The following is a 12,489-nucleotide window of genomic DNA, read 5'->3' as shown; positions in this document are numbered from 1 at the left end:
ATTTTTTGTAAGGTTTTCATTTATTGTTTGTTGTTCAGTCGGTGTTGTATTCGTTGTTACGGGGAAAAGATACATTTGGATACCTTTTCTATTATTATTCACTGAGGAAAAGTTGATGCCAGGTATCCCGCTTTGGGTGCTGCTGGTTTATATATCCGTGTGAAGCGAGCCTGGGGCCTTTCAATTTCACTCTGTGACTTTAGGAGCAGACTCCTCTCGGCAGCCTTGGGAACCCCAGTGGCAGCCCTCTGTGTTAAATCTTTCTTGACAGAGCAACAGGAAGCTTGCAGTGAGGCAATCCCCTGGGTTATGTGACATCCCTGAACCGGTGCCAGGTCTGTCACGAGGTGCAAGGCGCGCGGCTGTCTGCACAAAAGCAGCCCTAGCATGGAAGAGGTTAAACCGCAGACAGCCCTCGCACAGTAATTCACTAGAAGAAACAAAATCCAGATGCCAGGCCGCCCATTGGTCCAGCCTGAATCAGACAAGGAAACAGAGCTGCTGATTGGCTCCTGCTTGGTCAGGAGCTGTAGGCTGTTGTAAACGCAGAGTCAACTTGCTCTTGGAGGCGGTGACCGACAGTAACCTCTCCCCTGGAGCTACTTAGTCAGCTCTGTGCATGTGCACAGTCAGCCTGTTACAGCTTCTTCTGTGGCAGCTGGCCTAGCCAACGGTCGGGAGGAGTGTGTGTGTGTGGGGGGGGTGATGTGCTTCCCACCCCCAGCCGAGAAGAGAGCTGGGTGTAATCACAAAATGTGTCCTTTCTAGCCTGCATGCCAAAGCAGCTGTTCTTCCAGTGGCTTCTTGCAGGCCCAAACAGATGGAGAGCTATGGAGCCAGGCTATCCTGTGTAAGAGGATGCTGCGTGTGAAGTGAAAGCATGTACCAGAGGCCTGCCACCAAGGAGAGAGATCCTCCTGGGCAGACCTGGCTGTACTGAAATGGAGACGAGGCTGTGCTAGGGGGAGGGCATGTTTGAACGGTGAGGGGCTTATTTAAAACGTGTATATGTATATGTGTATGCATGTGGGTGTTTAGGTCCTGCCATGCATGGTGTGGGAATCCTACCCAATAGGCAAGCCGTCATTTCAGAGGGCTAGAGCACATACAGCATGTGCGCATTTGCACACCAGCAAATGGCCACTCATGTGTTGGCAGGTAAAGAGACATGAGGGGCCTAATTCTATTCCACCCATTTGGCACCCACAAGTGGACTTAGGCACCTGTATGTGATTCTATTCCCTCCTGCTCACACCCCTAAAAATAGTTAATGGAAAAGGTGAGAGGGTCCTCCTCCTCGCTGCTTTTTTTGACTCAGTCTCAAGGATCAGCTGACGGTGTGTTACAAAAGTAGATGCATTAATGGATTTTCAGGGACTTGAAATGGGTGGAATAGACTTTCACTTAGGAGCCTAGGTCCCCTTAGACACCTCATAAATGGAGTACAGTCTAGATGTAGACCCTTTCTCACCACTAAATCCTTGGCCCCTTGGGAGAGGCAGCGTCTCATTCCATATGCCCCTTTGAAATATCTGAGCAGATACTGGGGCCACTCTCCTGCCTTAAGTAACAATGTGAATCCACCCTGTTCATTCAAGTTGCATCCCTGTTCCTGCTACACAGGGACTGGGCTGCCACCTTCCAATGACATCTATGGCCAAACCAGTAGGCAGAGCCTGAGGGGCTGTATTAACATGAGACACCAGCCATGATCCCTGGTGGAGCTGTGCTGCTGGGAGAAGAAGCTATTCCTTGGCAACAGATGACTAGGCCCTTCCATATCAAATCATTCCCCCTTTTAATGCCTGGTGGTCCCTGGGTGTCATATTCTGTTCCATCTGTTATGTGCATAAATAGATTTAGGTACCTAAGTGTGATTTCCAGTCCCTGAAAATAATTATTGCATTTAGTTTGGTGATCTTTTGACCATTATGAGAGAGTAATAAGCAGCAAGGAGGAGTGTAGCTTTGCAAAGAGATCACAAACGCCAACCACTTGCACCACCATAAGCAGCAAACACCAAACTTTTACTGAGTCCAGATGTACTGCAAGAAGACCACGTTTCACCCCCTCTATGACATGCTCTTCATGTCAAACCAGGGTAGCATAGCTCCATGGAAGTTTTTCCAGCCCTACCTATTGTAAGCAGTGGAGTTACCCTGGTGAGTACCTGGCTCAGACAGTGTTAGCCAGATTTCAGTTTTCAGACAGAATTTCTTCAGTGGATCACTTAGCATCTCCTGTTCATTTTGCCCAGTACTAATGTACATGGCAACCTATTAACCCAGCTGCTCAGATTACACATGCTCCTTTTCACAATCTTCCCTTCGCCTTGCTATTGGAGCTCTTAATGAGTAGGAGCTTGTTTCTTTGTTACCCGTTTAAAAGTAGAGATTAAATATTCCCTTCCCCATTATGTGGAAACTGTGGGGGAGAGTTTCAAAGGCAAATTAGGAATGAGGCCCTGGCCTCCCCTTTTTACCTTTGAAAATCTCCCCTTCCAGCAACACCCAAAAGCAGGCTACACAGGCATCTGGCAATAACAACATACGAACTGGCTTCAGGGGACAGGGTTAACTGCTGAACCAGTACTGCCAAGGGACTGTATAGTTTAGGAATTTAATAACCACCTTAACACAGAGGGAGAGGCATTGATTTGAGTTCAGCAAGCTCATGAAGCCATGCAGAGGGATCATTATGTTATTTTTAGCCCAACCTCAGTATTAGAAGGCCATTGCACCTGTATTGGAAGGGGACAGATGCAGGACCCTGTTTGACACAGCGTTATGTAATGCAGAATCTGAACAAAAGGAGCATCAGGTTATCAGATCCATTCTCCTACATCTCTCACTTCCAAGCTTGTCTGGGACAGGCATGCATAATTTTGCAGCTAAAGAGCTGAAGCCTTTCTACAGCTCAGAGCAGCCACATGAATCTTGCAACATGGCCTTGGTTCTCACATACAAAGGGGAGAATGAGATCACCAGAAAGAGCCTAAACCTCCTTCTTCGTTCTACTGAAGGATCCTCCCACACCCTCGCTTTTCCTCTCTCCTCCACATGTAATACAATGCTCCTTCTGTAGATTTTCAAAAGCGCTCAGGGGCTGGATTTCACATTCTTGCCTCCAGCATCTACAGATGGAACCAGATTTCAAAGCTGACCTACCAGCCTGATTTGTCACAGTTTTCAGGATACTGTCTGAAAATCTGATGAGTGTTGAGGTCTGGCCCACAATCACTGAAAGGGACCTCAAAAGTCTTGCATGTTACTGCAGAGATGTGGGAGCCTCTGTTCTAAAACCCTCCCAGGTGCTTCTCTTGCCTCTGTGTACCTGTGTATAATGTCCATCTAGAAGCCACAAGTGGTAGTAAAAAGTGGCAATGAAAATGACAGCTGGAGTCTGCTGCATAAGACTCCTGTCTACTTGTTTCAAAGCTACAGCTGAACAGTGCACATCTGTAGCAAGAGGAGAGGGGAATGAGACTCCTTCCTCCTTCAGTTTATAGGTTACTGAACTCATATGATACACTCAGACTTGCCTAGTTGCACATAACCAAGATGCTGTTATTACGTGTTTTGCTGCATATACATTTGTCAGCCACAACATTTTGGCAATAGGCCCTGGCTGGAATTACACTGAAGTAACCCCTGCTAAAAGGGATAGCCAGCTTTCTGGTTACAGGGGTGTGACTGGACAACGCTTGCAGTTGGCAACGAAAACCACTCCAATAAGCTCATTCACTGCTCTCTCTTCTGCTCTCCACCCCCATTCTCTGGTTAGCGAGCAACAATGCATAACTTTTGTTTGCCCGAAAAGCTCCAGAAAGCCCAAGCATTGGCACTCAGTCAGTCAAGTTTTAAAATAACCTTTTTATTATGAACAAACAACACTTCAGATCAGCACAACCAGATTTCTGCTTCCAAATTAGTAGAAATTATTTCAAAAAACAGTTTTTCAGTACACAAAACATGGAGATCCTACAATACAGAAACCTTATGCCATGAAACCTGTATTCTACTCACTTTTCAATAACAACAGAGCTTAGACAATGTGCAGACTCGACTTTCCAACCCAATCCTTTTTCCTCTTATCCAGCACTCAGAAATCCAGCCTTTGTGGTACAGTCAGGGCTGAGAATGCTGTTTGCAGTCAATTCCCTTACTGCAGTTGCTACCACCATGTGTGTTATACCTCCCATTTCATGATCTCACAGTGCTGTAAAAGTATTAAAGCCTCACAACATCCCTGTGAGGTAGGGTGTGATCCCCATTTTGTAGATAGAGAAACTGAGACACAAATAAATTAAGTGACTTGCCTGTAACCACAAAGCAGGTCAGGGGCAGGACTAGGATTATAACCAGGAATCCTGCTGCTCTAACCACTTGGAGCCACAGCTGCTTTATTGACTTCCACCTCTCTTTCTGACTCAATTTAGTTAAACTTACAGAAAATGCATTCAGAATACAAGCATGTTGCCACCAAAAAAAACCACCCAAAAAACAAAAAAACTACACAAGTTCCTTAATCTAACAGAAATTGTAACTGATTACATTCGAAGTCACATGCACCCACAATTTATTGTAGGCAATAAAATAATTAAGCAACCCCCCAACCTCCGTAACTCAGAACAAAAAAAAAAAACCAAAACAAAAACAAATCCTACAATAGTTGTCAATGCTTCAATGTATATTGAAGATTTAAGGCATCCAAAGATATTTGCCAATATACCCACAAAGTGGCTGAGCAAACATCAGGACAGTTTGGTTACTTCTACTTGGCTTTGATCTCACATCAGGATATTTAGACCTGATCAAGGATCTGGGAATTTAAAAGGAACCCCTGAATCAAAAAAGCCTGCTTTTTTCTGAGAAGAGGTTAGACACTGCAGTATGTCATGGCACATGAATGTGCTCTAGGTTATGTCACACAACGTGTTAAGATCTTGAGGCAAAGGGAGGGAAAATGCTGGATGGGCCAAATTCGTCCTTGGTGTAGAATCCAGGGACTTCAATGGGATTTAGACCTGGAAGAAGCTGGCCCAGGGTTGTTAAATGACTTTTTTCTATACGGTAGGATAAAGTCATAGCCATCTTCATTCCAACATTTTATATAATAGCAAAAGCTCTCTGCTGACCCCAGTATTCAGGTTTTGCTATGTACATTACTGGCTTCTACCACCTTTGAGACATGCAGAGGAGAGAATGGAGCCTGCCCTTGAAGACCCCCTTCTCCGAATCTTGCTTTGAGGACATGCAACATGCCTCCACACCAGACCAAATGCAAGAGGCCTTAAGGTCCTCAGCCCCACCTCCAAGAAGCATCCAGAACTGTCCATTTTCTTCAGCCCTTGGCAACTCTCTGCACTATTGCTTGGATGCATTTGAGCAGAAAATACTACCACCACTAACAGAAATAAACTGGGTGCAGTCTCGTGAAGACCTTCCGAGGGAACAGGATCCCAACACACCAATCCCATCCCAGACAGCTACAACTGTTCTGGACATAGCATGCAGGAGGATTTTAAACACACCTCTCAATCACCTGCTCACAAATGTTGCAGGTCCTCAGGTAGCATAACTGGCATTTAATCAATCAGTTTTTTAAGACTCCATTATAAGATGCCATTAAGAAGTGAGAAATGCGCTTGCCATGACAAGGAATGAGGCAATGGACACACCCTACTGTGCTTTCAGGTCCTACCTGGGATTAAGAATGGCTCAGCAAACAGCAACACTGCCAGAGACATTCATATCTCGGAGATGTATGGGAACAGTTTAGATGACTAACAATGAGGAGATGCTTCAGCAAATAGATGCATGTGCCAGCAACAGCTGCTCTAGTGCTTCCCAAAGTCAGGGCTCCCCCACAACCCCCACTAGCAGAAATCAGGATCTGATGGGCAGTGTTCTTAATTTGTGCTCAAATCACTTTCAGAGGAGCTGAGAGAGTTGATCATAACCCCCTAAGGTGCCCTGCTGCACTTTTAAGCAGGAAAGCTCTTCAGACCCAAGTCCATGCCTGATCTACAGATACAGTGCAGTACTCCCAGCCTGCCTTGCTTTCTAGATGGCCTGTGACAGGAAGGGGTCAGGAATGGCCTGGAAATGTGGTATCATTTCCCTTTCTCTTGTTTTATCCCTCTCTGTGCTGCCTGGTTTGGTGTTGGGTTCTATCCAGAACTTGTTAGTAGACTGTGTGAATCTCATGCAGATAAAATACAGCTCTCCCCTGCCCCTCTGGAGTATCTTCTTGCTTCCTCCTTGGTTACTGGAGGGATGTGAGCACATCAGCTGCACCCAGATCCTTTAACATGTAAAGCAGCTTAAAACAGCAATGGAGCTTTGGTTTGCATCCTTCCAGCTTCTCTCAGCCTCTTGATTTAGGAAGAGTTCCTTTTCCTGGCAAAAATGTACCAGTGGCCTGCTCTGCAACTTCCAAAAAACTTTCCCAGCCAAGTATATTTCAAGGCATTGAAAAATATGTCCCTTACCTACTTCTCAGATGTCCCTCTCCAGTTTTTTGAAATAGGCAGCTTGGAGTCCGGTATTTGCTTTTTTTGTGTGTTCAAGGCAAGTGGAGCATAGAGATGCTTCAGGCCAGTGAAAGGGGAGAGCCTGTGATACTACAGCAAGGCAGTAAGGCAGATGATGCTCCCCAGTCTGGCCTGGGCAATGTTCTATAGCCAAATAGTACACTTGCCTGCATCCCTCCAGATGCAAGCTTTAAGGAGTCTCCTCTCCAGGCCCAGCCACAACTTCCCTCAGCTTCCTCAAATGAAAAGTAGGGCCAATGTTTGGGAGATAACATTGTGCCAGCAAGGAAAGGCAAGGGGGCTGCCATGCCCCAGAGAAAGCAGCTTTATTAGACCAAGAGTCAACAGCCATGAGAAGGTCAGAGAAACAGAGGCTGGAGAGGGAGAGTTTTTGGGAAAAGAGTCACTGACTTTGGCTCAAGTCTTTAGCTGGTTGGTACAGATCTCTTGCAACTCATGCTACACAGCCAGCTTACATGATATTCCCTAGGCTACTTTCTATCAGCTCACTGCCAGGGATACACAAAAAATTAAAGGATGGAAGAGTCAGAGGGGGAAAGGAAGAGAGAGAGATCTTATTAAAGACTGACAAAAGAAGAGTGAAAAGAAGAAGAGGGAGAGAGGTGGTTTAGCATTATAAAAAGCAAAGTTATAGGTCTTAAAATACATAATTGAAAACACAGTGTGGGAGTGGGTTAAAATCATTATCATCATCAACCTGGTAGCATTATTCAGTAGTTAGTAAAACAGAACATTAAACCTTTGTCCAGCTCATTTAAGGGGGGGAAATAAAGGAGGGAAGAAAAGTGACAGGAGAGAAGTGGGCACTCAGCCAGTCTTGTGGCTCCCATCTCCAGTCCGAATCTTCCGAGCCAGGATGACTTCCTTGGACACCGTCTTGCGGTCGCTGGCCAGACCCAGGAAGCACATAAGATCGATAAAGGCTGTTGTAAAGTTGTAGTGCCAGCCAAATTCACTCGTGGAATAGTCAAAGGGGAAAGTGTGGTGGTAATTATGGAATCCTTCTCCTGAAATAGAATAATCAGGGAAGAGACATTGCAAACACCCAAACCTGACTTTGAATTCCCTCAAAGCACTGTGCCCCCAAAATTTCTGTTGAAAAGACATTGTGCTTTCCTTAACTCTTTCCACTACAAGCCCCAGCCTCCACCCACTGAAGTCCATAGGCCTGTTGTCCACCAAAATCCATGGGGGATCTGCTTTTTGACTTCACTGGGAACAAAACCCGGCCCTGTGTTAAGTTAGTGCTATGTATGCTGTGGCGTTGCCTACAATGAGGGTTTTCAGGGAAATCTCCCAGCTTTTGGCCTCTCCCCAGCACATTTCCATTAGTGGAAGCACCAGTGAAATCTGGGTTCAAGCAATTTTGGCACTATGCTCTCTACTCCATACTCTGAGTAGAAAATGCTATGGTGTGGATGCTCTCCACTTCAGCGTCCCCACTATCCCACTACTGATGGTGTTAGCAAAGATGCTCTGGTGAGACATTCCAAGCAAGTGAGGGCATCAGACAGCATCAGGGCAGAAGCATCTCCATCAATCAGGTTGGCCTGGAAATCAGCTGTTGTACAAGGGGTGGCAATCAGAGGTGGAGTAAGCTGGGATTACTCAGTAAAGTTCCACTGACTTCTATGCAGTTATACTACTCTAAATCAGCTGAGAATCTGGCCCATTGTAATCGGTCACTTCCCACCGCCCAAAACTCCATTTCTTCAGGTTTATAATTAGATACAATGTTCCCCTTCCCCCAAACTCATACACTATTACTGTATCCCATAAAGCAGCTGCTGTGTTGCACCCCAGAAACAGCTACATTTCAATGGTGAATGAAGCAGGTTTTAGTTGTATTAGTCAGTTTTTCAGGTGCTTCAGAATCTAAAAAGGCATCCCATATTCACCTAAGGCTCCCAAGACGACCAAGCGATTCTCCCGTGGGTTGATGTTTCGATCATAGGGCCGGTTGCCAAACATATGGGCCGCACTGTTGACTAACCAGGCGGCATTGAGCACTACAGCGTAGCGCAGGATAGCAGGAATGAAGTAGCTGATGGCCAAGGATTCCCCCCAGAAATACCAGGGTACTATGGTGGGCACCAAGAAGCACATGATCACCACTGAAGGCTTGTAGTACCTGCCAAGAAAGAGAAGGGAGGGAGACAGTGAGTGGGAGGAGGGTTCACTAGGGGAAGGTGTGTGGATTTGGCCTGTTGAGAACCCTTACAAGGGTCAGTATTTAGGAAGGGGGAGAAATGCTAATTGTAATGACACTAAGAAAGTTAAACACAGAAATATTCTACTTTTGACCCCACTATTTTCCCTGCACCAGGGGAAGACAAAAATAATAATAATAATAATAATAATCAGGGAGTGGGTGCATAAAATTAGGGGGAGAAATTGGGCCCAGAGGAAGAGGCCAGGGCCCCAGGTGGTAGATGGCATGGGAATGTAGGTATACAAGAAGGTGTACAAGAAAAAGGATGCTGGAATTTAGGCCTAGCTGTCCGGTGTCTGTCGTAGGCCCAGGGTAAGACTGCATCCCTGGCAGGCTGTAGAGACAATAGTGGCAGGGAAGCAACAGCACCGCAGCAGTGGTGTACCCAGTCTGTCCTGAGCTGACTTTACAGCTCTTCCCTTCTCTCTCCAAAAAAAGAAGGTTTAATGTATTTATGTATATATTCAACTGCAGTTAGTTGGAAACTTTCCGTCATGGACTTCTGCACAGATTCACAAAGTAGGGACCAGGTATTGCAAACACAAAGGTCAGCAACCTATAGCCCACCGGCCAGATCCAGCCTGCAAAGCATTTGGATCTGGCCCACGGAGATACGGCTTCAGCAGCATTTGAAGGTGGAGGGGCTCTGCCTGTGCCGTACTGCAGCTGGGTGCCTGAGACTTTGGCAGATGAGGATCTCTGCAGTGCCACAGGTGGGTGTCTGGCACTTCAGCCGAGAGGTGCTCTGCCTGTGCCATGCTGTAAATTGGGTGGCAGAGGCTCTGGGGAAGAGAGAGCTCTTTCTGTGCTGCACTAAAGCTGGGTAGCAGGGAGAAGCAGCAGAAGCAGCCAAGTCCTAAACTTTGCCCACATCTTACCAAAGTTGGGTCGCTCCACACCCCACTACATACCCCTCCACTACTGGGTATATTGCTGACCCCTGCTGAAATGCATGCTTTTGAAAGCTGATTATATAGTTTCATATGTGTAGATATATGTCAAACATGGGGCCGACATAGCTGCTCTATCTGGTCCACTATGGAAGTGGCGGAGCGGGGCCCGTTTCAGAACTCTGGGCCCTTTGGCGCCCGCTGGCCATTGCCATGGGTGGCGAGCTTGGCTCACTGCCATCACTGCCCCCAAGATTACTGCCACCCCTGGCAGATCCCCTCCTGCTGCTGGCAGACCCCTGCCCTCAGACTTCTTGCTGCTATTGCCACCAGACCCTTCAATGCCTCCAGACCCCTCTCTACTACCAGACCTGCCACTGCTGCCATAGTGGCCACAGTGGCCAACCCTATGCCCCAGGTTGAATATAGCCTGTGAGGAGTCCTACAGTCCAGATCTGGCCCAAGGGCCCAGGTGAGTTCGACTCCCCTGCTACAGGGGATTCCAGTGAAGGCTGGTTTTGGCTTATAACGATACATGATAGGTCTGAGTCCCTTTGGCTCCCAGCACATCTGAGTAGAGTAGGAAAGCTAAGTCTCCCCCTTCACTGCACAAGCACCCCACAGCTCACCTCCTCTGCAACATAACCACTTTGTCAGCCTTCAGGTCAGACAGGTCTATTTTTTTGCCCTTTTCAATGACATCAGGATGTTTGCGCACTAGCAGCCAGCCAATGTGGGCGAAGAAGAAGCCGCGGCTGGCATTGTGAGGGTCTGCGTCTGTCTCAGAAAACTTGTGGTGAACACGGTGATCTCGGGCCCATTCGTAGACGTCATTCTGGAATGAATGTGGGCAGAAGACTTACAAAATCAGCAATGCACAGAGTTAGGGCCAAATTTGCTTAAAGCATTTCTATGTCTGCAGATAGATGTCTAGTGGGATTTACGAAGCTGCCTACACAGATCAGGCATCTAGATCCAACTGATTTCAAAGTTCACATCATTTACTTCAAAGATTGGTCAAAGCAACAACAACAACAACAACAACAAACCCCGCAAAACAAACAAACTTGGCTCCAGTTCAAGAAGAGACATTTTTGCTTTAAACATTTTGATTTTTTCCTTTATGTTGATTCCCTTTTTCAACCTCATCTTTTAATCAATCCATTTTAGGCCTTGATTTCCTTTTCCTCCTCTGCATTTCCAAACCTGACTGGTCAGTTTAAGCAGACAGTGGCATGTGTGTGCTAGGCATCAAACATTTTCAAAAATGAAAGATTTTGGTTTGGGAATGGAAATAAGTAATTCTGAGAATTATTAAAAATGAAATACCACCTTCATAGAAATAAAATTCTGTTAAACATAAATCAGAACAAAACCAGCTTGGAAAATGTTAAAATGTTAATAATTTTATTAAGTAAGGTATATTTTTTCCAAACTAATCATAATAATAAAAATATCTGTATTTACATTACTGACTTTATAAAAAGATCTCAAAGTACTTTGAAAAGCTAGGTAAATATCCTCCCATCCTACAGATGGATAACAATAGCATTATTCAGGCACATTTATGGCAACCATCACTGCAATATCCTTAGCCTCATATGTACATGGGATTTTTCCTCAATACCCCCTACAAATTAGGGATGCAGCATTACCATTCCTATTTTAGAGATGGGAAAAGTGTGATACAGAGAAAAGGCAGGTAGAGTCCATACTGATTTTTTAGGTGCCTCCACTGAGGTGTTGCAATTCCTAAAAAGTTAGGACCCTTGCTGTAGGAGGGCGATTCAAAGAAACAGGCTTCGGTTCTCTGGCTCCTTATATCAATGGGAAGAACCAGGTGCCCCCTAAGGGCAACTCAGAGCGCCTGGATGCTGGGTGGGGAGCTGCCTCCAGCTAGTCAATAGGGAACACTGAGTCTATGAATGTCTCCCAACTCAGGCCCTCCCTTGGAGCTCAGATGCTCGAGTCAGGCTCATACCTTAGGCACCTCTAGGTCCCTCAGGATGCAGAGCGCCAAGTCTGCTCCTAAGGGAAGGCACTTACTGAGTGCCAGTAAGGATGCCTCTGCTGTCACCCACATTTTGCATAATAACTTAAGAGTGAGAACACTTGACCAGAATATGAGTGACCTGGGCTTCAAGGTCCTCCACAGCCTGAGCAGGTTCAAACTTTCTAAGAGAGGGCCTAACCCACCAGCAGAGTTTGGGTAGGGGCACCCCTCACCTATCCTCTTCAAGTTAAGGCACTGTGCAGACGCAAATCAGTCACAGATTCACAGAAGTTTAGGGCTGGAAGGGGCCTCGTGAGATCATTGGGTCCATGAAGCCAGAGAAACTTCAAAGACAAAGATGGAGCCCAATCTGTAACTTAAAGGTTAAGGTACTCAGCTGGGAAGGGGGAGTTTTTGGGTGTCTGTCTTTGTCTTCAGGATTACTTCCAGGTTTTACCCAACTAATGTCTAAGCAATCCAGACAGTGGGGACTGGAATCTGTCTCTATCCCATGTGATTTCCCTAATCTTTCTTCACCTCCTTGAGAAACCATCTTGCACCAGAAAGCACCAAACTCAAATGTCCATTGGTACTCAGCCTTAATTAGCTGCTTCCTGGGCACATGGGAATTACCAAAATTAAACCGCACCCAATGTTCAGCTAATCCACTGACTCATCTCCAAGTGTGGCACCAGAACAAACTGCTCAAGATGGGATGTAAGAGAACCGCACAACAATTACTCAGTGGGAGGGAAAACACGGGAGAACAATGCTTGTTGACATTGATTGTAATGATTTTTTCTGAACAAAGCTGCCTTGTCTTAATTTTTTCTTTTTT

The 12,489-nt window shown here is 46.0% G+C and overlaps 1 protein-coding gene across 1 annotated transcript in view; it reads right to left on the bottom strand.

Annotated features, from left to right (window-relative positions):
- Positions 1 to 3,855: 3,855 nt before the first annotated feature.
- The window catches only part of SCD (stearoyl-CoA desaturase), a 26,838-nt gene continuing 18,204 nt past the window's right edge, over positions 3,856 to 12,489 (bottom strand). The window contains exons 4-6 of the mRNA XM_019556066.1: positions 10,288 to 10,493; positions 8,455 to 8,687; positions 3,856 to 7,563 (exon numbers count right to left, since the gene is read on the bottom strand). Coding sequence (XP_019411611.1) covers positions 7,364 to 7,563; positions 8,455 to 8,687; positions 10,288 to 10,493 — 639 coding nt within the window. The 3' untranslated portion in view covers positions 3,856 to 7,363. The remainder of the gene's footprint in view (positions 7,564 to 8,454; positions 8,688 to 10,287; positions 10,494 to 12,489) is intronic.

The sequence above is a fragment of the Crocodylus porosus genome, unplaced genomic scaffold, assembly GCF_001723895.1.
Source record: "Crocodylus porosus isolate Cpor-Errol unplaced genomic scaffold, CroPor_comp1, whole genome shotgun sequence".
Taxonomy (NCBI): Eukaryota; Metazoa; Chordata; order Crocodylia; family Crocodylidae; genus Crocodylus; species Crocodylus porosus.
The sequence above is the reverse complement of the archived record's forward strand: the minus strand, read 5'-3'. Positions and strand labels throughout refer to the sequence as shown.